Here is a 27194-nt window from a genome sequence, read left to right on the forward strand (position 1 = left end):
ATGTATATTCCTCTTTACTTACTTTTTTCACCGTAAAGTATGTGCATTGTATTGTGACAATTAATAAACAAACTTGAACTTGAACTACCTCTAGTCTAGGGCATCCTCTTTTGAGTTGAATTGTGTCAATGTTTATTTTTCCACTACAAATATCAAATGGCAGTCTGGGTTTACTGGCAGACATAATATAATACTATGATGATTGCACACTCAAAATCCACACTCATACTCATACCAAAAAATTACAGATGGGACAAAGACAGATGAAAGTAGAATCAATAGCTGTGGACGAGAGTATCACAATGGCCAGCTGCATCTTCACTGGTTCAGCAAATGCAGTTTCTCTGCCATGAAGAAACCCAAAACAGAGGCACGTGTGTTTGTGTGTAATTTGATTTGACATTAAGTATGTGATCTCTTTCAAGTTCGTGTCTCGCTTGCCCGCCAAACATTTGGTCGTCGGCTAGCCGTCTAAAAATTCCATTATAGATAATAAATGTCATCATGTATGAATGTAATTTGTATACTGTATAAGGGTGATACACTGGTAAACTTTTTTGGGCAACAGTTTCACAAGCCAGAAGAAGCCTTGCATGATTTCACAAGTCCGTTGTTGCCCAACACGTTGACCAGTGTATTATTACCACAGGTCATTCTGAACTATCAGACATTAGCAAAGGTAATTAATGGCGAATGCTTCACCACACGCAATGCTGACAAACTATTCAGCAAGTGCAGTGTGTATAGGCTACTCTTATCAGCCAAATTAACCACCACAACCAAGTAGGTATCTATCACCACTAATGTATTCTAAATAATTAAATTGTATTACATGTGTTGTTGTTTTTGTTTTTTTTTGGAAAATAACAAGTTTCCCCAAAATAATACAACAGAAGAACCCGAGGCGGTTAAAATACAGGGGGAATGTTTTCAACTTGCAGGAGAGGAGACGTGAACAACAGTGAAGAAGCTCTGTGGGGAGCGTCCAAACACGGAGCCTGTTATGGGGAATGTAGTTTACATATCAAAAGAAGCGCCGCGTGCAAACAGAGTCGCGTTGTTTAAAGCACACCATTACCCACAAAGCATTTTTAATCGCGCCTGCGCTGTGTATGTTTTCCCCGTCCATGTGTAGGCGAATCACGTGTAGAGAATCCGTTGATCGTCATGTCCCTGTAGGAGCTGGTTTTTCGTGCTATCGTTAAGATTTTATTATTGGCTTCTAGTAGTTGCTGCGCTTTCTTTTGACAGCTGCTAGTTTTATTTTATCGTACCCTTCGCCGAATAATGAGCGACAACGATGATATCGAAGTCGACAGTGATGTGAGTTGTGTTGTTTATTTAACGTTAGCTGCCTCTAGAAATGACCAACGTTAACGTAACCACTCAACGGTAGCTAACGTTAGCTAGTATAACACACAGTAACGCAAACGGGTTTTCACATTTTCTATCCGCCTAGCTAGCATCTACGCTGGCTAGCTAAGCTAACGCTGGTATCTCTTGCTAGGTGGGTAGGTTTGCTAGCTGCTAACGTTAGCTTCACTTACGCGCACAGTTAGAGCTGGCGGACCAACATGTTTGTCGGATTCTCAGTCTGCTCGCTAATGAAAGTCGTACAGAAGAAGAGCAATGGCCGCTTTGTTTCGCTTCTCTTTAGTTACAGTCAAACCTTGATTGATAAGTTAATCAGAGTTATAGCTAACATTATAATAACGCTATTATCCGAGCTTGGTCCATTTGACCAATTCGGGATAAAAAAAAAGTCCCGATCATGCTTGATTATAAAATACATTAGTCCCCAGTTTAACCTATAACGTTACACGAACGGGTGAAATACTAAGCAGCTAAGTTAACACTTCGCATTGTAACATCTGAGTTTGCCCGATATATAATTATTAAGCCAAATGTATCTCTGCGACAATCATAAATATGCAGCGAGCTTGTTCTCCTGCATGCAAGGTATATCCGGCCTCCGCGCGTCATGTGTTTAGAAGACTAACTGGGCAAAATGTCGATTTTCTTGAGATTTTTTTTATTTGACATAAAACCAGTCTCTTGTTTTATACAAACATACCAACCAGTTAGACATATACAACACTCTTACTGTTTTCATTGTCTTGTAACGAAAATGGAAGCAGCAAATCCAGGGTTATGTGCTCATCGTGTTTGTCTGTTAGCCTCATAGGACCCACCATGTTTGTGTGTTGTGTGTCACCCTAGTCTACTCTATATCTTTGCAATCATGTAGGCTGTCTACACTTAAAATGCTGTACTAAGAACCATTTTGAGCTGTGTTTAATGAGAAACATTGAGATATTATCTATTTATTATGACTATTTAGCAAGCATTATATTTGATCCAAATCTACATTCCAGTACATCAATTAACATTAGGTTCCTTGTTCGATTTGGTTGTGTAAAATAAGGTCAGGATCCTTGATCTGGTGGGATATTTCACAGAGATTCCCCTCCCCCATATGATTTAAGCTGGATCCCCACTCACCACCACCATTGGATCTTAGCTGTGACATACTCCAGTAGGCCATTATTGTCCTTGTGTAATTCCAATAATCCAGCATTTGTATACATCTGTGTTGTTAAGTAATACTAGTGTGTATGTTATGCCATTGTTATTCGTTTGGCTCAGTAAACTTGAGCATATATAGGCCTAAATATAATGTTCCTTAGATCAGAGGACTATACCTCCATCAAGACTAGACTATTTTAGGTCAGTGATGAAGCAATACAATACACAAGTGGGTAGTCTTGAGATGGATCTTTTGAGTGGATTTTCAGTGGCTCTTCTCTGCAGCTTTGTATCCAGCATTTATTGCTGTGAAGAGCTGCTGTAGCACTACCAACATTGATTGTGTTTATTTTACTGGATTGTGGAAAATTTTCCTCTAATTGATTGGCTGAGCTCTTGATTTAAAGACTGACATGACGGATCAACACTAGTTTTAGATTCATTTTGGACGTGTAAATGTTGAGTTTTTCTGTAATTTGTAAATAATGATTAAAAAAGGACCGGGTGGTAATTCAAATAACAGGGTTTTGCAGTTAATTTTTTTTTTTTTTTACAAATATGTTTAATGTTTTCTTTTATATATATATATACATTAACAGAGACATACAGACATCACGGAAACGGCTCTGACACAGCTTCACAAGTTAAATAAATATGTATAGCAAGAGTGATATTTAAGGGGTCGACTCCCGTCCAATGACAGCATCATGTTGGCTAAAATAGACTACGGGCGCTTTCACATATAGTTTTGGTGGACTCTGTGCGGTTCTGGTGGTGAAGTTGCAACATTGTTGCATTCGTCATTTGGTTCGTCTGCATTCACATTGCAATTTGTCAAGCGCACCAAACTTTCTGAACAATGTCACGCGGTCGAAAAGGGCGCTCGTCTATTGGACACAATGGAGAGTGGAAATCCCTCCCCTTCAGGAAGTGAAATCCGCGAAAACACAAACGGCGCAAGAAGCGTGATAGTAGCAGAGACGTGGCATTGATCCATCGTTCGATTATAACCAGGGGAGGAAATTAGGCCACTTTACTCGCCAAATGCGAGTATTTTTTACGTTTGGCGAGTGATTCATGAAGACCACTCGCCAGTCTGGCGAGTATACAAAAAAATAAAACATTCTGCAATCACTGCACTGGCAAACGGTGCACGTCTTCTGAGTGTTCGCTTTAGTTGACAGTGCCACGAGAGCACTGCACAAGACCACCCGCGGACATATAATGTTTAATAAACTTTTGCGCAGTACTGGCCAACCCGCGGACATATAATAATAAAAGTCCCGCGGTACTACTAGGCTAGCCATCAGGAGCACTCGCAAACAGATAACGTTAAACACAGCAGAATATGGAAAACAGACAGACTGACCAACGGGGAACTGCATCCAACCCTAGTACAACCATCGAGTATAAGTTACTAAGGACACATTTAAATCACAGAGGTGTAATCTGTTTGGCTGGTAAAAAAAATCAGATACTCGCCAGTTGGCTGGTAAGCCAAAAAGTTAGTTTCCTCCCCTGATTATAACCCATTACCGCCATCCTCTCGCTAAACAACTTGTACACCTCGTTGTTTTTGTGAGTGCCCACAAGCAGCTGTTTTATTTCTAGAGTTGTACCGATACCAGTATCGGAAATGCCGCCGATACTGCCTAAAATGCTGGTATCGGTATCGGCCGATACACGTGAATTGTAGCCTCCGATCCCATGACGTAATTTATCTCCTGCCGAGTCCTGCGGAGAGTGAGGATTATAAAATGAACGTGTTTTAAAGTGTGATGCTGTTTGTCATTTTAACAGCAGATACACTTTCTTAAATTCCATTGTCCCCGACAGTGCGGTGTGACGGGGAGCTCGGACGGGATGTGTGTTATGATAGCATTAGCTGAAAAGCTAGATAGTTGGAACAACATCCGCCCGTTACATCAAATCAGATGATCGCCTGTCCTTTCTCTCTTTACTGTCAGTCTATCAACAATAATGCACCCACGGTGAATCGTATTTAAGTTAAGTAGCTACTGACTAGCGTTAGCTGACTAACGTTATCAAATGTCAATATGAAAACCTTGCGGGGAAGACGAGCTAGCTCAGCTAGCTTAGCTTGATAACGTTACCGTGCCTAAAGTTGGTGCTATTCGTAATCTAGCAATAATGGCTGCAGACCTGCAAGCAAAGTACAGCAAGTTCCAAGTGCCAAAGGATAAGAGTCTGAGGCGGAGTCTCAAAAGAGAATGTTGAATATTTATTTTGCATAGAAAATCACAACATTCGAATGTTCTATCTGCTTACTAGCTTACAGACTGGGATCGGAAAGGAAAAAATGGTATCGGAACATCTCTATTTATTTGGTCTTCTGCCCATATGTCGATCAGGGCTTTCACTTCATCATTCGCCCAAGTCTGTCCACGAGACATGTTTACAGTGTGCTTGTTTTGCAGTGAATGCCACGCGCCGCGGTAATAATAATAATAAGCCGCAGTGTTTTTTTCTTCCTTCTACCCAAGATGCACAGTTTATCAGGTGACTTACTATATTTGGTCCGCGTTTGGTCCGATGAAGCGAACCGAAACCTATGTTTTTTTGGCGGACCAGAGTTTGCGTGTTTGGTCCGCACCAGAGTTCGACTGCGCATTCACACAAACCCAAAAAAGCGGACAATCGAATTCTGGTCCGATAGTCCGGACCAAACAGCTCTGGTGTGAAAGCGACCTAAAACATCCTCTGCAGCGACATACAGGCATACAGCACAGACACACGGGACAGTAGTGACCTACAGGGAGGCTAGGAGTAGTGTGGAAACCAACCAAGTACAGTGGCGGATAACGCAGGTCCAATATGAGATAAATATGGGTCCCAGATTTCATAGAAAGTGGCAGTTCAGGGCTCTACAGTGCGACCATATTGCTCGCATATGCCCCTAGAAATATGTGTGCGAAACGGAAAAATCAATTACTCGCACGGTGTGCGAGTGAAGATTACAGCCTCAATCGTGCTTTTTTCTCCGCTGGTAATCGTTCAAAAACTATTACCAAAAGTCCCACATTGCGCTCAAGCCAACGGTCCAATCACAGTAGAGTGACGTGACTGGTTTCAAGAAAAAATCAGAAGCTCTCATTTTCTCTTTTAGTTCCTGAAAGTCCGCCATTGCGATATGCGAGCGTTTTCCGAGACACAAGTAACATTAAGTTAATGTAATATTCTAGTCTTACCAATAGCAATAGATTTGAGAACACCTAGATTTATCGATAGCAATAGTAATATAACGTTAATGCAACAAAACCAATGCCTTGCTTTGTTAATCATAGCGTTGATGCAGTAGTTGTGTAGTGTCGTTGTGTTGGCTGTAACTGACATGAGAATAGCAACACTGTGTACACAAATTGCGATAATCGATTCTAACATTTTCAAATCGATGCAGTTGAATTGTCCCCTTAGGATCGATGCATTGTGATGCATTGTTACACCTAGGGGTGGACGGTATGGTCTAAAATTTATATCACGGTATAATTTGAAGCATAGACTGTAACGGTATATATCACGGTATCAGTGTTTCTGTTAGAATAATTGTTTTGCCTGATAGGCAGGCTATATAAAGAATGACATCCTCAAGGCATGTAGATTTATAATATTTTAACTTAAAACTAGGCTACTTTTGCGTATAAAGTCATTATATTCCAAATAAAATAAGTCCCGAGTCGAGACTCCTGCTCCCATTGCAAACAGCGGGGCTGGATGCTGGATTTTGCTAGAAGCATATGTAGCCGTAGAGCCAGGGGCTCTTTCAGGTCTGGTCACAGGCCCGCTCAACAGCGCCCCCCCCCCCCACCCAACGGCTGAATTGGAGTATTGCACAGTGCAATACTCCAATTCAGCCATTGGCAATTCAGCCGTTGGGTGGGGGGGCGCTGTTTGACGGGCCTGTGACCAGACCTGAAAGAGCCCCTGGCTCTGCGGCTCTGCAGCTACATATGCTTCTAGCAAAATCCAGCATCCAGCCCCGCTGTATTCGCAAATCCACTGCTGCAGCCGTCCTCCCGCTGCAGCCGTTGTTATCATAACACTACACACATCGTAATGTTTACAGCAAACTGTAGTTGATCACCAGGTATGTTTTATTAACGTAGAATAATTCATATAAGAAAAACGATAGGGAAATATCTTACCTTTCTCCACTGGTTAAAAATGCCAGGAACTGAAATTGAAACTTGCTGTGCGCCGCGGTGATATGTGTTTATTATGAAATGACAATTGCGTGTTGACACGCCCACTGCGCGAAGCCTCCTAAAAAACTTTTTCCAGTTTGCACATATCTATTATCTATGACTAATTCGATCTATTTTTAGGGGCAAATGCGATTGAAATAGTCGCGCTGTGGTTACATGACGTCATTGCTATTTTAGAGCTGCTCTACCGGTTACACGGTATAGTCAAAATCCATACCGTAGAGCAAATTAATACAGTGTATACCGTTTATACCGTCCACCCCTAGTTACACCCCTACACCAAAGTAACTGGCCCACTGTGTATGTGTGTACAGCTAACTTGGCTAGCGTTATCAACAGCAGAGGTGGGCAATAGGGTCCAGCTGCAGCGCCGGACGGCCGGAGTGCAAGCGGTGTGACGTAATTGGCAGAATCGACTGTCAATCAATGGTCTAGTCTACTCTACCTGACACGCAAACTCATAAACAATGTTTCTGTACTGGAGGTGTACAGTATTTCAATAGGCAACCCTGAAAGGATTATTTTTCTAGAAGAGCAACACTAGCCAAAACATAGGCATTGTATGCATAAAAGGGGCAAAAGCTAAAGTTAAGTGACTGTTACTTTTGCACACGCAGATACACACACACACACGCAGTGGGCCAGTGACTTTGGTGGTATGTGCTATTGCACAGATGTGTGTCCCGTTTGCACATGCACGCGCAGTACAAATATACATTTATTTTTGAAAAAAGAAAAAAAACTCTGTTACTTGAAATATTTTCACTGTGCTCCTAAATATTTTCATTTAGGAGCACATGTGCTCCTTGGGAAAAAGGTTAGCGTAGAGCCCTGCAGTTAGACCAATTTGACTTGGATATTGGTCCTTTTGGATGTCTTATTGCAGCCATAGCAACTGATGCATATGAATACCACTGGAAGTTAATGGCCATTTTTAGAGATGGGAACTGTATCTGGCAACTGAGTAATCCTACATAACCTCCAGTATTTTGTAACATTGTGTTCTGAAATTTGCAAAAAGTATATTCTTCATACCGAGCTCTGTCATCCGGTCACACCAGCATGTATGAAGTGACGTTTATGATTTTAGAAATCACAGTGAAATAGCAAGGGTAAGCAGGGGCAATGTGTTTACATACAACACACCCAATAGATAGCCTCACGGAATCCAGATAGGCACTTTAACCAGAGTCTAATGGGGGTAATATCATGATCTTTTGTTTGCAGGCAGACAAGCGAGCACATCACAATGCACTGGAGCGCAAACGCAGGGACCACATTAAAGACAGCTTTCACAGTTTACGAGACTCTGTCCCTGCGTTACAGGGGGAGAAGGTCAGCGTAAGTGTAAGTATAACGAATTTTCTACCTTTTCACTCATCCTCCACGGAGGACACGTAGACACATGATACATTACATGAAGTTGTTACTCAAGCAGTTATTAGACCTGCCTGTGTCCCCTCTTTTGCTATTAAAGGGTAACCTGGCTTACGTGGCTCTAATCTAGGACACTGTGCTGTGGGGAAAAATAGGGATAAAGATTGCGATAGGGATTGCTATTTTTTCATCTACATAATTTAATTGAGCTGTAACTAACACAACACAAGGATTCAGTGTCATCATCTGATGATCACTGGTGGCCATATTCAAATTATATTCATACTCATTCACTCTCAGTAACTGGCAAACTAAATGAATGTGTGTGAAACAGTTTAGAGCCTTGGGATATGTGAAATTATGTGCAAAATAAATCTGTGTTTTTTTTTAGTGAAGTGCCCCTTTATTTTATTTAACCTTTATTTAACCAGGAAGTCCCATTGAGATACAAGATCTCTTTTGCAAGGGAGACCTGGCCAAGATGACAGCAATAACATTTGCAATATATCAGATGGCAATAAAATGTGCGGTACATCACACAAGAACATAATAAAAGTGCATGTATACAATATACAATACATCACATGTAAACACAAAAACACAAAACAGAATACCGGTAGTCTACATAATAGTAAAAGTGTACGACAGTAAAATGAATGAATGAATTGTAGCCATGCGCTACTGAAGCTCTGGGGTCAGTGAAGCATCAATTAACTCTCTGCAGGTGGCAGCCAATCACTATCCTCGTTCTGCGAAATGTTTGCATGTGGTTGCCAATCACTGTCCTCACTCAGGGAAATGTTTGCAGCTAGCAGCCAATCACTCCTCGCTCAGTTTTTTGGGCGAATAATATTCAATCTCTGTTCAGCCGCCTTTCCAGAGTAGTCATCCAAGGGGCAGAGCTTTCCTTGTCGACATCCTCACACAAGCCAGGGAAATTGAATGGGCCCTTAGCCCAAAAAAAACAATACTGATTTATAGGGCTGTCTTAAATACTTCGAAGCTTCGTTTCTATGGGCATGGGCTTCGAATATGAAAATAAAATTCGATTATGTAAAAAAAAAAATATATATATATATATATATATATTTTTTTTTTTGCAAAATCAACTTTGCCTCTCTTTGTTAATTACAACAAGCAATGCTGTTTGTTATTTAAGATGAGGTCGGACTCGGCACTGACAGATTTGTGTTCATTGTGCTGCTTTTATAAAGCCTCAAATGACGTACAATATTTCATGGAAGCAAAGTGTTTAGTTTGTCTAAGATTTAAAAAGGTTTAAACTTTACAGCACTGACAAAGTTGAACAAAGTGCTGTACAAGTCCCACAACATAAAAAAAATAAAATTATATAATTTTTTCTTTTTTTTTCTTTTCTTCGAAGCTTCGAATTAAAATCGAATCTCGGCCCCCGAAGCTTTGAATTCCAAAAAAAAACGAAGGTCAGCCCTACTGATTTATGTTGCGCACAATGGACCTAATTTATTAAACACAAAATATGCATGGCAGCCTTTTCCAGTGACTCATTATAATCTAATTTGAGGTGGAAATTAGTTTGATAGTCTATGTTTAAAAGCTCTACAAATGCTTTACAATATACTTGTGCCCTAATGATGAGGATAAGTGCCCAATGAAGAAACCCACTCCCATTGCTAAAATAAAGTCTTAACATGCTTATAATTAGTTATACTATAGAACTACTCTCTACAAATCTATTACATGGCCCATAACGGCCCCCAAACAGCATTGACAACTTATGCCCCGTTGTGCAAGCTCCAGGTATTGACAATGCCGATGCTACATACCCTACCACGTGGCCACTAATGCCCACCACAAGCCAATGTGTACATAGATGCTACATACCCTACCATGTGGCCACTAATGCCCACCACAACCCAACATGTACATAGATGCTACATACCCTACCACATGGCCAACAATTGCCCGCCATAACTAGGGATGTCCCGATCGCGTTTTTTTGCTCCTGAGTCGATCCCGATCATGTGATTTTGAGTATCTGCCGATACCGATCTTTCCCGATCCGATCTTTCACATTAGTAACCAATTTGACACATTTTTGTCAGAAACTGGCGAAGCGAGACAAAGCCCCTCCGTTCACATCCCCAGCAGCAGTAGCAACAACTACAAAAAAAAAAAAAACCATTCTTAAATCATGACCACGTCAACTAGATTAGAATAATTTTAAATCGTAGTTCAGTTTCACAACAAGAGACAACGGGAGTGTGAAATAACATTACAGGTAAAGAACATAAAATGATATTGTGGTAAAGAAAGATTGCTAGCTAACGTTAGCTGGTTTATTAATAGCTAGCTAATGTTACCTAGCCTAAGTGCCTCACGCCAGTTAGCTTGTTAGCGAACGACACAAGCTTAGTTAGCTTGCAGAGTCATGAAAGATTCACTGCGAGGGCTCTTTTAGCTAACGCTAGCTAGGACTTCACTGTCTGCCGAGCTAGCGTTGGATACCAAGCAAGCTAACATAGGTAACGCTGACGCTAGCTGCAAGGTAGCTCATATATTGACGCTATCAATAGCCCCAGTCGAGCGCGGCGGCTCGCATTACATTCACCATACGAGAAATATTCAAAGTTTCAATCTGTTTCCGCATTTAGTATACATTCAGTGTTCGACTTACGTAATGATTTGCTCCATTTTGGTCTGAAACGCAGACGAATAATCCTCACAAAGCGAATGTTATCTAATATCCAGGTGAACTTTCTTCATTCAAACGAGGCTCTGTTTGGCAGAGGACCAGACGTCCCCCATTCCTTTGCTCGCTCTAGTCACATAACGTGGAACGTCCGCCTTGCAATCATTGCAAGCAACTGGCTATATTGGACTGGTTTCAATTTTAAAATGCTTCCAAACTTCTGACATTTTGTGTAGCTGCTCCGAATCATCAGGTGGACATAACCTGCCCCTGTTTACTTGCGGGAGCAACACGTTGTGAGATCTGCTATTTTCGGCATACGTCACTGTCGTGCGACGGTGTAAATCAAAGGAAATGTTTTATTTTGGCAAATTCTTCTGCTCTGTGTGACAATAAATAAATGAATGATGATATGTAATTTAAAACCAAAACTAAGGCCTCAGTATGAGTTTAAGACGTGAACATGGTCATGTTTGTTGAATAAAATAACCCCCCCCCCCCCCCCCCCCGATCCTCTGAAAATCACGTGATCGGATCGGGACATCCCTAGCCATAACCCAACATGTACATAGATGCTACTACATACCCGACCATGTGGCCCCTAATGCCCACCACAATCCAATGTGTACATAGATAGGCAGTGACAGGCAGCATATCACCAGGGTTATCAAGTGGGCACCTCCCTTCACTGGTGTTTCGTCAAGTTAGGCCCACAACACCTCGGGAAGGCTCAACGGTTGGCTCCAGCATCTTAGAACCACCTCCCTCCATGCTAGCTCTCACTGTCCATACCCACACGCATAACTTCCTTGTGTTGTTTTCCTATCCTTATATCGAAAATACTACTATTCCTCCCTGACCACAACATCGCACATGAAACCGAAACAACAGAAAAGAAAAGGAATACTCTTACCCTTTGTTTACTTTGGTCCCCAGCTCACATTATTTCTCCTCAACCTAATCCATTGAATTCCTTTCTGTGCTTAAAGGTGTGTGTATTTTGCTTGATCAATAAAGCACGAGCTCTCATACAGTATAACAGTAACATCCCCAAACTGAACACAGTTGCACTAATTAATTTGGTTTGCAAGATATTGAGAGTTAATCATTTTGATTTTAACCTATTGTGATGGCTTTAAAAAAATATATATATATATATATTTTTTTTATTATGTAGTTAAGAATTTGCATAGCCTACAGGTTTATGGACGGATAACATTAGTAAAAAAATTTGTTTTCAATTTAGGTTTCAAAACGAATCATTGCAACCAAATACCTTGCAATAATATCTTGAAAATAAGTCAAATGCCCATTTTTAACTTTCATTTTCAATAACTACAAATACAAGTGACTGTAAAGAAATTGGTGTCTTATGATTACACTTCGGTAATTATTGGTGCATAATTGGTAGGGATGCACCAATAAGGCATTTCATTTTTAATTAAAGATGCAAATGTATAATTTGTTCATTACAGATTCATGTTGTATTATTTGGTGGTGGGCCAAATAATGCACTGGACATTGATAATTTAAATCTAACAGTAACAGCTTCGTAGGTCTAATGTATGTGTTTTTGTACCTTGTAATAGGCAAGTTAGTTTAAACATCCCTTCTCATGTAGTCAAAATAGACCAAACAGAATATTTAATAATTCCCTGGAACCCCTTACCAGTCCTGGTGTAGACTCAAACACTAAACCATGTGTTTATTCCATGTCATTGTATGTAGTTTGCATCTATTCTGTATTAATTTCAAATTATGGGTAATCATTAGGGGTGTAACGATTCGACCCCACAACGATTCAATTACGATTCTTCAGGCAACGTTTCAATGCATCATGAAATCTCTTCATTTGACCACGATTCGATTAGATACATTTTCGATCAGTTAATTCCCCCAAACATTTTGAATACACAAATGTGGCTGGGGGATCTGATTCACTCAGTTTGAATGGACTATAGGTCAATAATGGGGGTGTAAATATTTGACCCCACTTCGATTAGATTACGATTCTTCAGGCAACGATTCAATATTAATTTGACCGCGATTCGACCTTAGGATCGATGCATTGTGAATCTTGCAATGCATCGATGCATTGTTACACCCCTAGTAATCATTGATAGTTTTAAACAAAAACTCTTGTGTTATGTTGGTTCACTTGGCACTTGTAATGAGCAATACACTCACAATGAAACGGTCACAACAGTGCAGATTCTACAATTGGTCAAATATCAGATGTAAAAAAATATATATATATAATACAATTATAATCATATATAATTGGAAAGATACCATTAGTGCTTTTTAAAGTCCATATCAGCCCATACAGATTGTCTGCTGGAAACATCAGCACATCCCAAATAACGAGTGTGTGTGATCAGTGCCAACTGACTTAACCATAATACAGGACTGCACTTTGTTCTTAGTTATGTAATTTTTGATGACAGGATTCTGTCAAACAGGCTTCCCGTGCACAGATCCTAGACAAAGCCACAGAGTACATCCAGTATATGAGGCGAAAAAACCACACCCACCAGCAGGACATCGACGACCTGAAGAAGCAGAATGCGCTGCTGGAGCAGCAGGGTGAGTGGTGGTCATCTGGGCTTCAGGTTCAACCTGTACTGTGTGTTTTACGTAGGGCTGCAACTATCCATCTATCCATCTAACTATCCTTCACTTACTCTGTTTCAGTAATATTGAGAGTGAATCTGATCAAATCTGAAGATAGCTCTATGAGTAACCTTTCATTAGAGCCCAAGCTTTTGACTACATTGAAGCGTTCAAGAGTTATAGTGTTTGGAGACATAGGGTCTCCAAATGGCCATTTGGAGACTCCAAGTGGCCATTTTGGAAAAACGCATAGACATATCATTTTATGTGGTATTGTTATCAACTTTGGACCTGTACTAGATAAGCCTTTAGGCCAGTGGTTCTCAACTGGTCTAGCCTCGGTACCCAACATTTTCCTTAGTCATTAAGTCGCGACCCAAATTTTTTTGCCACTATGCTTTCTTTCAAATTTTCTTTTTTGCAGTAATACACAATCTTTCATGCACTGTTAAAAACATGAAATAAACTAAAAAAAAGTGCAACAAAAGTGCAACTAGGGCTAAAAAACCCAATGAAATAAAATAATAATAAATAATATTCTTCTTAGCAGACTTCTTAGCTTAACATTCCAGGGAACTAATGGGATAACTGGGGATGTTGTTTGCTCCTGACAAGAGTCTCAAAGTCTGGGGTGATGGTAGACAAAGCAACTCTGAGGTCATGCTCCATGTCCAATCTGTTTCTCTGCTTTGTCTTCAACTGGACCAGAGCTGAGAAGCCACTTTCACAAAGATAGGTAGTGTTTTTTTTTTGTTTTTTACTCACATTTACTCAAAATGGCCCCGCGACCCACTTTTGGGTTGCGACCCACCAGTTGAGAAACACTGCTTTAGGCTATGGAGTCTGGACCCATTGTGCTATCAGATGGAACCTGTAAGAGGCCTGTTTGCTAAATAATTCAAATGGAAGTAAAAAAAAAAAAACTGTAATATCAAATGTAACTTAAAAATTAAAAAAGCACTCTGAGTGATTATTCCTGTTGTGGATGAAAATTCAGGTTTCCTTTCAAAAGAGACCAGACTCATGCATGTGCTATAAGTATAAAGTATAATAAATTGCAGATTACTTTGGGTATGCAATTTTCAGGCGTTTTCTGTAAAATGTGCCCGCCTGTTAACTCATTCATGGCCAAACACGTCTATAGTCGGGTTATCTCGCCATGCGTTGAGCGCCAAAACCAGAGTATAGTCTGGTTTTCATCGTTTTTTTCTTTTATTCGATTTTAATATCCTATACACTCACGGACCTCTGTGTTACCATTGGAACTCGTTTAAAAAAAATCTTTTTGCTTTTTTCCCTGCCCTTTTTTCAGGGCACTCCATCCACCCCCCCCCCCTCTTCGGGGGACAACTTTATTATACGTTTTAACTATTTACAGTACAAAATTAAATAAAAAGTGTAGTAAAATAAGAAAAATATTTAAAAAATATAGGGGGGGGGAACTCAGACTAGACATTGACAAACAAATGACAACTAAGGACAATGAAGGACAACAACGAATACACATGACAGGGGAAAGGGGGGGGGGGGCAGAGAGTGGAGTAAGTAAAGTAGCGGGTGAGGAGGGGGATTGAGAGAAGGTTGGGTTATGTTATGGAGTGGATGGCTCATTCTGAGACCCCGAGAGTGCAATACCGGCCAAATCCTGCTAGGTGGCAGTATCGCCTCCCCTTTGAAACCTTATTTCACACTGTTACTTATTAGTAGGGATGGGTACCGTTCACATTTTAACCGATACGGTACCGGTACCTGTGAATCGATACCGGTACCCAACGGTACCTTTTTTCGGTACTTTAGTCTCTATCTACCTCAGTTCTGGGGGAAAAAATCCACACTTTCGACCGTTTTCGGCTTGCCATTGCCCCCACTGCTTTGTTGTTTAATCAAGTCAAATCCGAGGTAAGCGTATATTGTGCGTGTGAACGTTGACACACAAAAAAAAAGTTTTAACAATTTTTTTAAAAATAAAATATAATTTTTGTAACTATCTCAGGTGAATCGATACTCGGTAGTACCGGCGTGTTTCGGTAAGTACCTTTAAAATGACCGAATTCAGTACCCATCCCTAGTTATTAGACCCATAGATATAATATAAGAGATATTTTAAGCACTCGCAAATGTCAGTCTAAAACTATATCCAATGAATGGGGTATCAGCGCCCCCTGCTGTGGCGGTCAATGTGTTACCACTTTCCGTGCCGGAGCTCGGTGCCCCGGAACCTCCTTGAATGCCGCCACCCACTTCAATGTTAGTGTTAAAAACGCCTAATCTATGTTTTAAATTATGGCTATGTGTCTAATCTGCCCGTCGCTTATTAATGACTCGTTTGCAGTCAACATTGTCGAAACGGATTGTTTTTTTATCGGTTCATTTTCGTTTTATAGCATTTTGAAAAGCCCTCGTTTTCAAGGAAAATATAAAAGACATTTACTGGAATATTCTAGAATACACAAAAAAATAAATTGGCCTATTTATGAATCGTTTTCAAATAAACGCTAGATTATCGATAGTATATGTGTACGTATGCACGCTATAGAGGCGATCTGAAAAATCGATTCTCTTATTTACTCATCAGCGATCACAGCCAGCGATCACAGCCAAACAGCCACATCACACATAGGGCAAACGCTGAAATCTCAGTGAAAACAGGTCTGATTATCCTAAGACTGGTAAAATAGATTCCTTACCTGAGATCAGATGTTATCCAAAAATATTATTCCAATTCCTGATCGCCATTCCAAATATCGATCACGCTTATTGATTGATTATTGGCTGCTGTAAATATATATTCCAGGCTGATTTCCGTCTCGCGATCAGATCCCTCTTGATCAGACGTCTCGCCAGCACAATGGAGCCAGTTGGCTCCACCTCTACAGATCTACAGATCCCAGGTCAGTCTAATGGACTGACCTGCAGTTACACAGGGATAGACGATAGGGGGCGCTTTTTTCCATCTGAGCTCCCGGTGATAGAAACAGGCGTCACACGTTTGGCGCACATGTCACATGACCAGAAACGTCAGTGGCCAATCAGATTGCGCAAACCGAACGTGGAAGTGCAACTCTGTTAGGGAAAATATTCACACGTCCCTGGGTCGTTTGTATAAATTGGAATTGCAATGCCGATCGAATATCACCAGGTGGCAGTATCATCTGTGTCTGAACTGGAATTGCATTTGGCGTGGATACACTGTTACCTTTTTTTTTTTTTTTTGGTAGGGGATTCACATTGATCGCCTCGAAATTCCGTTGCCTAAGCGTATTTTACCATCGAAAAGTGTATAGACATATACACTGGTAATCGCGATGGCGATGCGATCTCTTGGAATTATTCTTTTTGGAATACCTTCTGGCTAAGGTAAGGTATATTCTATGTCTATTTTACCGAACCTGAAACGTGTTTTTCTAACTCACAGTTCTGTGTTTCACCGGACATAAAACAAACACGGCAAACACGATCACAGTTTTGAGTTAAAACGACCCCCCCCCCCCCTCCCTTGATGATTTTGTGAATGTACATGTTATATACCTTTGATTTGGGGGTTCAGGGAATCGACCAGAACGATTCGGGCTTATTGCACATAACGCGTTTTATCTCGCGATCTATTAAAAAAGACTGGATTATCTTCTAAATGCGTGATGTTTAGCGTGTAATAAACTACAAACTACAGTGTGTAGAAACAAACAATTTCTTCCATGTTGCACTACAAGTAGTGTCTGTCAAATGAGCCACACCATTGTCTCCACAGCTATAATACAGAACACACACACAGCCCTGCAAACATAGTGAAACACAGCGGAAACGACTATTTTAAGATGGCCATCGAGCGGTAGAGATGAGCGGTAAGCGTGGCCGTGAAAAAGAGTTAAGAAAAAAGTATTTAAAACTTTTTATTTAAACTTTTTTTAACACATGCAAAAAAATCTAAGTGACGCCACTTATCGATTTCACAGTTATAAGTGGTCTCAGCCTTAGTCTATTCCCTTGCATTCTTAACAAGCAAACTACCTGGCAACCGAAGGATGTTGTTCCAACTTTGCCGAGATGTAAGGGTAAGCTGTAAAAAAAATGTAAACGATGCAATATCAAAGAAAATAGCCATCATTTACTTTCCAGTGGGATATGAGATGTATTTAGATTGTAGATTTAGGGAACAATGATAGAAATGTGTCTTATTTGGGTGAAAATGTGAACATAACTAAACAAAAGATAGTTGTTTACAAAGAAAACTCCATTGGATACCTTTGCGATAGGGGTGCACTAGGGCTGGGCGATATATCGAGTATACTCGATGTATCGCGGCTTGTTCTACATGAGATGTAGTAAATTACTATATCGTGAACATCGAGTGTTGTCACGTTGCGGCTGAGATGAGACTTGCTTTAGCGCAGAGCTGTCCTCATTTCATTATAGATGCATGACCAGCACGGACCTTAAATGACATGCAATTGTAATTTCATTAGACAGACCAGCGCGGACCTTTAATGACATGCAATTTAATTGACACGAGCAATGGGCTAACGTTAGCTGCTAACCAAGTTATGCATGATGACTATGCTAAGCTAACTAGCGTTAGCTGCTAACCCTGGAAAACGCTCAAAGCGGACTCCACAACGATAGTTCCATTCGTGAGGAAAGGGGGTGGGTTATATTGACAACGCTTGACAACAGAAGTTTAAACATAACTTAATATTTATTGGTTATTAGTTTCTTTATATCATCCAGTTTCCATCTCCGTGTGTTAAACTCTTCCTGTTTACATTCGAGTGTGACATCATCACCTACGGCAGCTTAGACGATCAAAACGCAAACCTAGAGGGGGGGGCTGGCTCTCTCGCGCGTTCTCGCCCTCTCTCGCTCTCTCTCTTGCTCGCTCTCTACATTCAGTAGCCAAACGTTACAGTATAAATACTAACTGGATAGTTGATGATATAAACATTTAATTTCATTATCTGAAATATTCTAAAATCATTAAGTCTGCTATACGCCATTATCCCTTTGTGTGATTATTATTTTCTCAGTAGTGTGTGTATATATATATATGTGTGTGTGTTTGGCTAAAGTGGATAGAAAACACAGTACTGTGCAAAAGTCTTAGACACCCAATTTATTTTTATATTAATTGTCTTAGATGTAAATACATTTTTTGATTAGTGTCAGTAGACTACTCTTAGTACATTTTCATTTAATTATTTTTTAAAGCATCTTCATGGTTTAATAATGCAAACATGTTGCAGGGACTTATTATAATCATCATATTGGCGTGACTGTATGCATCAAATGGTTAAATCAAGCATTTTTAAGTGCTTTATAGGAAATGTCAAAATATCGCGATATATATCGTGTATCGTGATATGGTCAAAAAATACCGCGATATCATTTAGAGGCCATATCGCCCAGCCCTAGGGTGCACCGATATATCGGTTGGGTATCGGCCGATAAGTGCCTTGTTGACTGCCATCGGCCTATCGGCCGATAAGCTCACGTGTGCCGATGGCAGTAGCCGATAAATATCCATCAATTTGTGTCTCGTCCATCTGGCCCACACGTTCAAACTTTGAAAAAAGTTTCAGTCAAGCGACCTGCACAACGCCACACACACACACACGCTACTGCATCAAAGTTACTTATGATTAACAAAGGCATTCGTTTTGTGGCATTAACGTTATATACCAGATAGCAAGCATTACTCATTCATATCTCTCACTTCCTTCCTTTGAGAGCCGGTACTGAATTGTACCCATTCTGCAATCTGTTAATAAAGTTTTCAATCAGACAAATTTATAGAAAAGCTTTTAATATAACATTCATTGCAGTAAAATCATTATGCCTTGTTTAGTACTCCTGCGGAGCGCTGGTAGTCTATTCGTGGGCCGCGGGGAGCTAACTTTATTAGCTTTGTTGTTGAGCTCTCGTCAAAATCAATGGCGGACTTCCCGGAAGTAAAAAAACGAATAAGCGCTTGCCGTTTGGTGGTAAGAACAGCAGGAGGTGGGTGCTAACGGTGTGACGTAATTGGCAGAATCGACTGTCAATCTAAATGGTTCTGTTGTACCTGACACGACACATGCATTGCAAACTCAGATTATGGAGATATTACTGGAGAACATGGAGCTTTGTTAAAACTCATAAACCTTTTTGTGTTTTTAGTTAAGTTAGTCTGTTGAAGATGAAAGCCAGTGGGTATTGTATGACTCAGACTTCAGCAATAATCATGAGCATTATAAAATATATAAAAAACACACATGTAAACATATTTCTTGATGTTTCCTTTTTTAAGTAAGTAAAGAGGCCTATGTTGATATCGGTGAGCACAATTTGTAACACAAAAAGAGACGTGTAGCCTATTTATTTATTATTTTATTTATTCATTTTATTATTTTATTTGTTGCCATGCCTAAAATAATAGTCAAGCATATGGCTAACACATTTTCATAAACAATAATATCATTTTTGTTATATGGTTATAATAAAAGCTTTTCTATACATTTGTCTGATTGATTGAACTTTATTAACAGATTGCAGAATGGGTACAATACAGTACAGCTCAATACAACAACAGTGCTAAGACTGGAGGATGAAGACCCAAAAAAAAGGCTTTCGGCTTTTTTACATAAGGGTCCTCCATTTTCAATTCATCTAAACATTTAGAGACATACAAATATACAGTAGTTTTATAAAAAATTTAAGAAAATTGGGGGGGGGGGGATTTCATATCGGTGCATCCCTACTTTGCGATAATTATATTTTAAAAGAAGCCACTACAGGGGCGCCCTCGTGGCGCATACCCTAGTGCCTCGCGCACCTACGCGGCCGACCCGGGTTCGATCCCAGCACCCCACGTTATTTGTCGCATGTCCTCCCCACCTCTCCTCCCGTTCGCCCTCTCCTCTGTCGGTCCTGCGTGACCAAGGCTGTAAAAATGCTTTGAAAAAAAAAAAGAAAAAAAAACTACAGTGGGAGTGAAAAGGCTGCTACTCGCAACATGTGGCTCCTTGATTCTCCTTAGCATCATCTTAGATATATATTTTTTTAATAAATTTCTTTATTACAGGAAAAGTAAGTTGTACGTTTACAATTGGCAAAAACATCATTCATTTTCCATCTTTTTCTCTTTTCTTCCCCTTTCATTTACCCTTCCCCTCCCTCATACCCACCCCATCCCCCCCACACCGGAGTTGTTGAAAACACATCTGCAAAACATCCAAACATACAGCATAGATGCTATTGGGAAAGAAAAACAAAAAAACAATAATAATATCAATCAGACCCATCTGTATTATGCACAAACATTTAGATAAAAAGAAGTAAAGAAGGAACCAAAAACACAGAAAGAAAACTCTCCAGCATGGCTGGCGGCTACGTGGCGTAGTGGGCAAGGCGCTCGCCACGAACGTGGAGACGCTGGGCTCGCCTGTTCGAGCCCAGCGCTCCACATTGCTTTCAATTTAGCTGGTCGTTCATACTAATACACATTGGCCGTATTAGGGGGTGGGAAACTGATGGGTGGGGATCGGGCGTTGTGGACAGCGACTCCTAGTCCTACAGGTCGGTTGGTGCGCCTGCGCAGTAGAATCAGGAAGTGTCGGGGGCAGCGTGAGCCTCCCACGCGTTACTCCTCGCCACTGAGAGATCGAGCTGCGCAGGTGAAAAGATGCAACTGCTGTTACCTCAAGTACCGGAGAGGACTTGTGCTATGTATGACTTAGTCCACATTGCAGCCGGCTTGTGGGAGGCAAGAAACAGCGTTCGTGACAGGGGAGGGTTGAATTGGATGATACGAAATTGGGATGGGAGAAAATATAGAAAATGGGAGAAAAAGTGGATAAAAAAAAAACTCTCCAGCACGGCTGTGGCTGTGGAAGAAAGTCATCAATGAGATTATTTCGCTCTTTCCCTCACCCCTGTCTATAGTATTGTGGTAATTCTTGGGTCATCTCAGATATTTTTAACAGTGATATCCATGTTGAGTTATGTTGTAGAACAGAGACTTGGAGGAAGAGATGCAGTAATGTAAGTTAAATAATATTATTGATTACTCAACTATTGACATTGCCACTTAGGTAAAACTCGATTGTACCACAGTTTTATTATGAGACTAATAAACATTGTAGCTAGCTTACATTTTTCAAAGTTGGCTTGAGGTGGTTAAAGGCACAATAGCTGATTTGTGGCCAAACAGGGCCCTCTACCTAAATGATGGCTGTCTAATCTGGCCGTCGCTTATCAATGACTTGTTTGCAGTCAACATTGTCGAAACAGATTGTTTTTTAATCGGTTCATTTCCGTTTTATACCATTTTGAAAAACCCTTGTTTTCTTGAAAGTTTCAGGAAAATATAAAGATTCTGTGATAAACGCCCTTTACTGGAATATTCTGGAATACACAAAACAGTAATTTTTTTGGCCTATTTATGAATTGTTTTCAAATAAACGCTAGATTATCGATAGTATATGTGTATACTTATGCACGCTAGAGAAGCGGGCTGAAAAATCGATTCTCTCATTTCCTGATCAGCACACACATGGCACACGCTGATATCTCTGTGAAAAAACTTCTGATTATCCTAAGACTGGTAAAATAGATTCCTTACCTCAGATCAGATGTTATTATTCCAATTCCTGATCGCCATTCCATATATCGATCGCGTTTATTGATTCAGCGCTGGGTACTGGAAATATGTATTCCACGCTGTTTTGCGGCTCGACGCTATTTGTCGTCGCTGGCACTCAACGGTCGGCATGAACTAACGACATATAGCGTTGTTGGCACTCAAAGTGTTAACATACATTTAAATTGTGCAACCAGAATTAAAAGTGAACTAACGATAGCCAAATTTCAAATTTTTATTTAAACTCAAAAGGCAACTGAGGTTTCCCTCATTTACAGTCATGTCGAGTGTACATACTGAAATAAGCATGTATAAAGCATATAAAATCATAACAATAAGACGTCAAGACGAAGCTAGACAAAAGCAAGGATAACAAATTAAAAAAATTAAAATATTGAAGGGAAGGTTTATACTGTCAATTGACAATAGACACATAGCAATAATATAAAATATAGATTTAGCTCTACAAACAACCTCACACAGTGAAACGTTGTAATGAAAAGCTGGCCTCCTAGAGTGGGCCCCGTGTTAAAGTGCTTGATTAAAAAAAGTCAAGACCTGGAATTCCTTAAACAGCCCATTTTTTAACAAGGTGCTTAAAAGTAATTGAAGTTAAAATTCATCCATGATCAAATTGTTCTGAATCAAGAAATTTTTTTTTGTTCGGTTTTAATAAAATCTGACTAGTCGGCGTCGCTGTCTCGCACGCTCCAACTGCTTTTCCTCATTTCTTCGCGTGTGATGCTCTAGCTGGCAAGCAGGCCAAGAAGATGCTTAAAAAAACAAGCATTTAAAAGTAGGGATGCTCGATATTGGCTTTTTTACCTATACCGATATTGTCCAACTCTTAATTTCCAATACCGATATCAACCGATACCGATATATGCAGGGTTTCCCCCCCCAAAAAGTGGAATAATTTCAGGTAATTAACATTACATAATATATCTTGTTGTGGAATTAACACAACATTATTAGGGATGCCCCGATCACGTTTTTTGCCACCGATACCGATCACCGATCGTCGTGAGCCATATCGGCCGATACCGATCGTTTTTGATTAATTTTTTTTTTGTTTTTTTTTATATAAAATATATATATTATTGGGGGAGCTCCAGTAGCTCACCTCGAACGCCATTTCGGCGTCGGGGACAACCGTGCGCGTCACGGATCTGGGGTACACGAGTTCGACTCCCGGACTCGCCGTATTTTCTCAGTGTCTTTCCCCCCATCTATACCCCATTCAACCTGTATCTGTCGGTCATACTTGACCAGAAAAAGCGATAACCGCGAAAAGAACCAGCTGACTGGTCAAAGTTTAAAAAAAAATATATATATATTATATAATTAGACTTGTACTTGTATTATCTGCGAGACATCGCCACCACGCAACAAGCTCCACTGTCTGTGTGTACTCTAGTAGCCTCCAGCTACGGCCAGGATTCTCCGGAGCTGCAGCTGGACCTATACTCGAGTAGCCTCGAGATACGGCCAGGATTCTCCTGCGCTGCAGCTGGACCCTAATGGTATAACGTTACTGTGGTCATATCACATTCAACATGCCCTCAGCTCGAATACGCATCGAATCAGTGTTATAAGACATTGATATCAGGAGCTATCTGTAGCTACTGCTAGCCGGATATATAACGTTAATACAACGCCTCAGTGAATTATTTAGTTCAATGGGACATTTCGTTTTGAACAGTGAACTAACTTGCGCTAACGTGAGCTAACAGCTAACAGCTAACAGGTATCATATACACGTCTCTACTAGACTTGATGGAGCGTTTGTTGATGTCAGGAGCTATCGGTAGCTGGCCGGCTAGATACCGTTCGGTTAGACAATGCCTCATCATGTATTAAACTAAAAGTGAATAGTTGACTGGGTCATTTTGTAACGGTAGCTAAGCTAACGTTAGCTCAGGGAGACGCCGTCCTCCCGTGTCCCGTCCCACTAGACTAGAGTAGACCCGTGTTTACATGCGTGCGGGAGGGGCTGGAGGGATGAGCAGACGCCACACCACCCGGTGTCTGAGACAGAACTCAGCGACAGCGAGTGAGATCGGTTTTGACGATCGGCGAAAATAAAGCATTATCACCAATCACATATTTATACTGATTATCGGCAGATAACGATCGGTGGCCGATCGATCGGGGCATCCCTAAACATTATGCATACTTTTGACAATAAATAAAATCAGAATTTGTTATTACTTGCTTGCCTGGGTAAATAAAGGTTATAGAAATGTAAAAAAAAAATATGTAAACAAAAATTGAATACCGATATTTTCCGATATCGCATGCCAATATCGGTAGGACGATAATATCGGACATCCCTATTTAAAAGTGAATTCTATCCTTCGAGTGACATCCTTGAAAATGAAAAATATTGCTTGGAAAAGTACTTAAACGTCCTTGAATTTCATTTTGCAATGTCTGTGGGAACCCTGGCAGTCAGTCTAGAGGAGCAACCGTTCCCTGCCAGTATAATCAATGAGCTGAGCTGCTCGTCTTGTGCGCGTGGACGCACCACTCCGCGAGGTCAACACTTATTTCTACACGAGTGGTCTTGTTTTCATGCGTGACGGCACAGCTGCCCTCCTCAACCGGGGTTTTACTGTCACAACCGGCGAGAAATGGGAGTGTGTTGTAGCAGGTAAAAAGCTGTCCCACAATCTTTTTCTGTTGAGACATGGCCAGTGGAGCAGCTCCGTAACACGCTGAAATAACATCTTATGGGTCGCCATCATTGCAGCCCAGCTAATCGCACGCCCAGACCAGGGTTTCCGTTAGAATTTTTTTTTGCAGGTCTGAGTGTCCGGTAGATTTCAATCTACCGGACAAATGGGATAAATTCCGGTCAGAGTTTATTGAGCTTAAAAACAATTGATAGGCCTATATAAAGAATGACATCATCAAGGCATTTATAATATTTTAACTTAAAACTAGACTACTTTTGCGTATATACAGTCATTAATATATTCCAAATAAAATAAGTCCCTCGAGACTGCGTGCTGCTGCCGACTTGAGGTGTCGGTGGGCAGTCTGCCCGACCTTAATAAACAGCAGTCTGTTATAATCACATTTTTATGAGCTAACGAATTCCGTTATATTGGACATTTGTATTAATTATATCAAGCGAAGAACTGAGAAATTTGGCAGAGAGACGGCAACATTATCGTGGGTTTGCGCCGTGATGTATATCTCCACCTCCCAACGACTTGGTGCTGCTCATAATGTCCGGTGAAAATAATTCCCTCTAAGCACAATTTGATTATTTGAATTGTATTAAAATAGGCTAAAATTAAATAGCCTATGCGATGAACGAAACAATCATTACATTTGTCGTTGCTTCACCAAGCAGCCGGTCAATGACATCCTGTGTCAGCGAGCTGGCAGCTGATATATTTACGTGAAGCATGGAGCAGGAGCAGACAGAGCAGAGCAGCGGTGTCAGCAGCGCCCCCACCCAACAGCTGAATTGCCAATGGCTGAATTGGAGTACTGCACCCTGCCAAGCCATGCTTCACGTAAATATATCAGCTGCCAGCTCGCTGACACAGGATGTCATTGACCGGCTGCTTGGTGAAGCAACGACAAATGTAATGATTGTTTCGTTCATCGCATAGGCTATTTAATTTTAGCCTATTTTAATACAATTCAAATAATCAAATTGTGCTTAGAGGGAATTATTTTCACCGGACATTATGACCGGAGAGATTAGATATGTCGGACTTCACCAGATTTTGCCAGTCAAATACCGGTAATTACCGGCTAACGGAAACGCTGGCCCAGACCCTGAACAGTCCTGTCAGGTTGGAGATGGCCTGCTTGGACAGGAGCTTCATTTTGACAGTTTTGTATTTTTGTTTAGCATAGGCTACTTCCTTTTGGGGAACTGTGGAAATCTAAATCTTAACTTAATTATAATCTGCGACACATTTTCATATACATAAATGTCTATTTTGCTACACTCTTTCACCATCTGATTTATCACAGTAGTGATTCTACCTATACGTGGGCACAAGTAATGTTTTCCCAGATTGAGTACTCGCATGAATTACTTGTTGGAGTGATGGAGTACTTTGTTTATGCAAATACATTTTTAGAACGCATAAAGAGCATGGCAGCAATAATGATGCACAGTGACGCTTATTGTCAGTCAAAACAGTCAGTACCATTGTGATAATTACATTACCTCGACTGTCTGCAGCAGGTTTCTCCACTCATGGAAATGCAGATTTCTGGTACATGCAGCGTTTCCGTTAGCCGGTAATTACCGGTATTTGACCGGCAAAATCTGTTGAAGTCCGACATATTTAATCTCTCCGGTCTTAATGTCCGGTGAAAATAATTCCCTGAGTCTAAGCACAATTTGATTATTTGAATTGTATTAAAATAGGCTAAAATTAAATAGCCTATGCGATGAACGAAACAATCATTACATTTGTTTCATCGTTGCTTCTAATAATGACAACGACGTTGTCAGCGAGAGCTTAGTGCTGGGTGTGCGAACTTTTGTGAAGCTGCAGAGCCGGAGCAGCAGCAGCACAATGCAGTACTCCAGCAGTACTCCAATTCAGCCATTTTCAATTCAATGTTGGGTGGGGGGCGCTGCTGTGCGGTCCCCAGAAAAGAGCCAATAACAGCTGAATCTGCTGCTCTGCATCGACATACTCTCGCAAATAAGTCATTGGGAGGTGGAGAGAGAGAGAGTCGTCACGCAAACCCACGATAATGTTGCCGTCTCTCTCTGTCAAATTTCTCAGTTCTTCGCTTGATATAATTAATACAAATGTCCAATATAACGGAATTCGTTAGCTCATAAAAATGTGATTATAACAGACTGTTGTTTATTAATGTCGGGCGACTGCCCACAGACACCTATTTGATTTAAAGTCGGCAGCAGCACGAGTCTCGGGACTTATTTTATTTGGAATATAATGACTTTATACGCAAAAGTAGCCTAGTTTTAAGTAAAAATATTATAAATCTACATGCCTTGATGATGTCATTATTTTGTTTTGTTGTCATTCTTTTGCCTATCAATTGTTTTTAAGCTCAATAAACTCTGACCGGAATTTCTCTCATTTGACCGGTAGATTGAAATCTACCGGACACTGAGGCCGGCAACAATTTTTTCTAACGGAAACCCTGGGTACATGATGTGTTCTCT

General features: G+C 40.6%; 1 protein-coding gene across 2 annotated transcripts in view; it reads left to right on the top strand.

Moving 5' to 3' along the window:
* The first annotated feature begins 1140 nt into the window (after positions 1 to 1140).
* Positions 1141 to 27194, top strand: part of LOC311226242 (protein max-like) — a 29858-nt gene continuing 3804 nt past the window's right edge. The window contains exons 1-3 of one of the 2 annotated variants that reach the window (XM_084311639.1): positions 1141 to 1323; positions 7977 to 8096; positions 13245 to 13383. In XM_084311639.1, the coding sequence (XP_084167765.1) occupies positions 1288 to 1323; positions 7977 to 8096; positions 13245 to 13383 (295 nt within the window). In that variant the 5' untranslated portion in view covers positions 1141 to 1287. The remainder of the gene's footprint in view (positions 1324 to 7976; positions 8097 to 13244; positions 13384 to 27194) is intronic. The other variant, XM_084311640.1, reaches the window with a different exon arrangement.

This window comes from Notolepis coatsorum (assembly GCF_963971535.1).
Source record: "Notolepis coatsorum genome assembly, chromosome: 3".
Lineage (NCBI taxonomy): Eukaryota > Metazoa > Chordata > Actinopteri > Aulopiformes > Paralepididae > Notolepis > Notolepis coatsorum.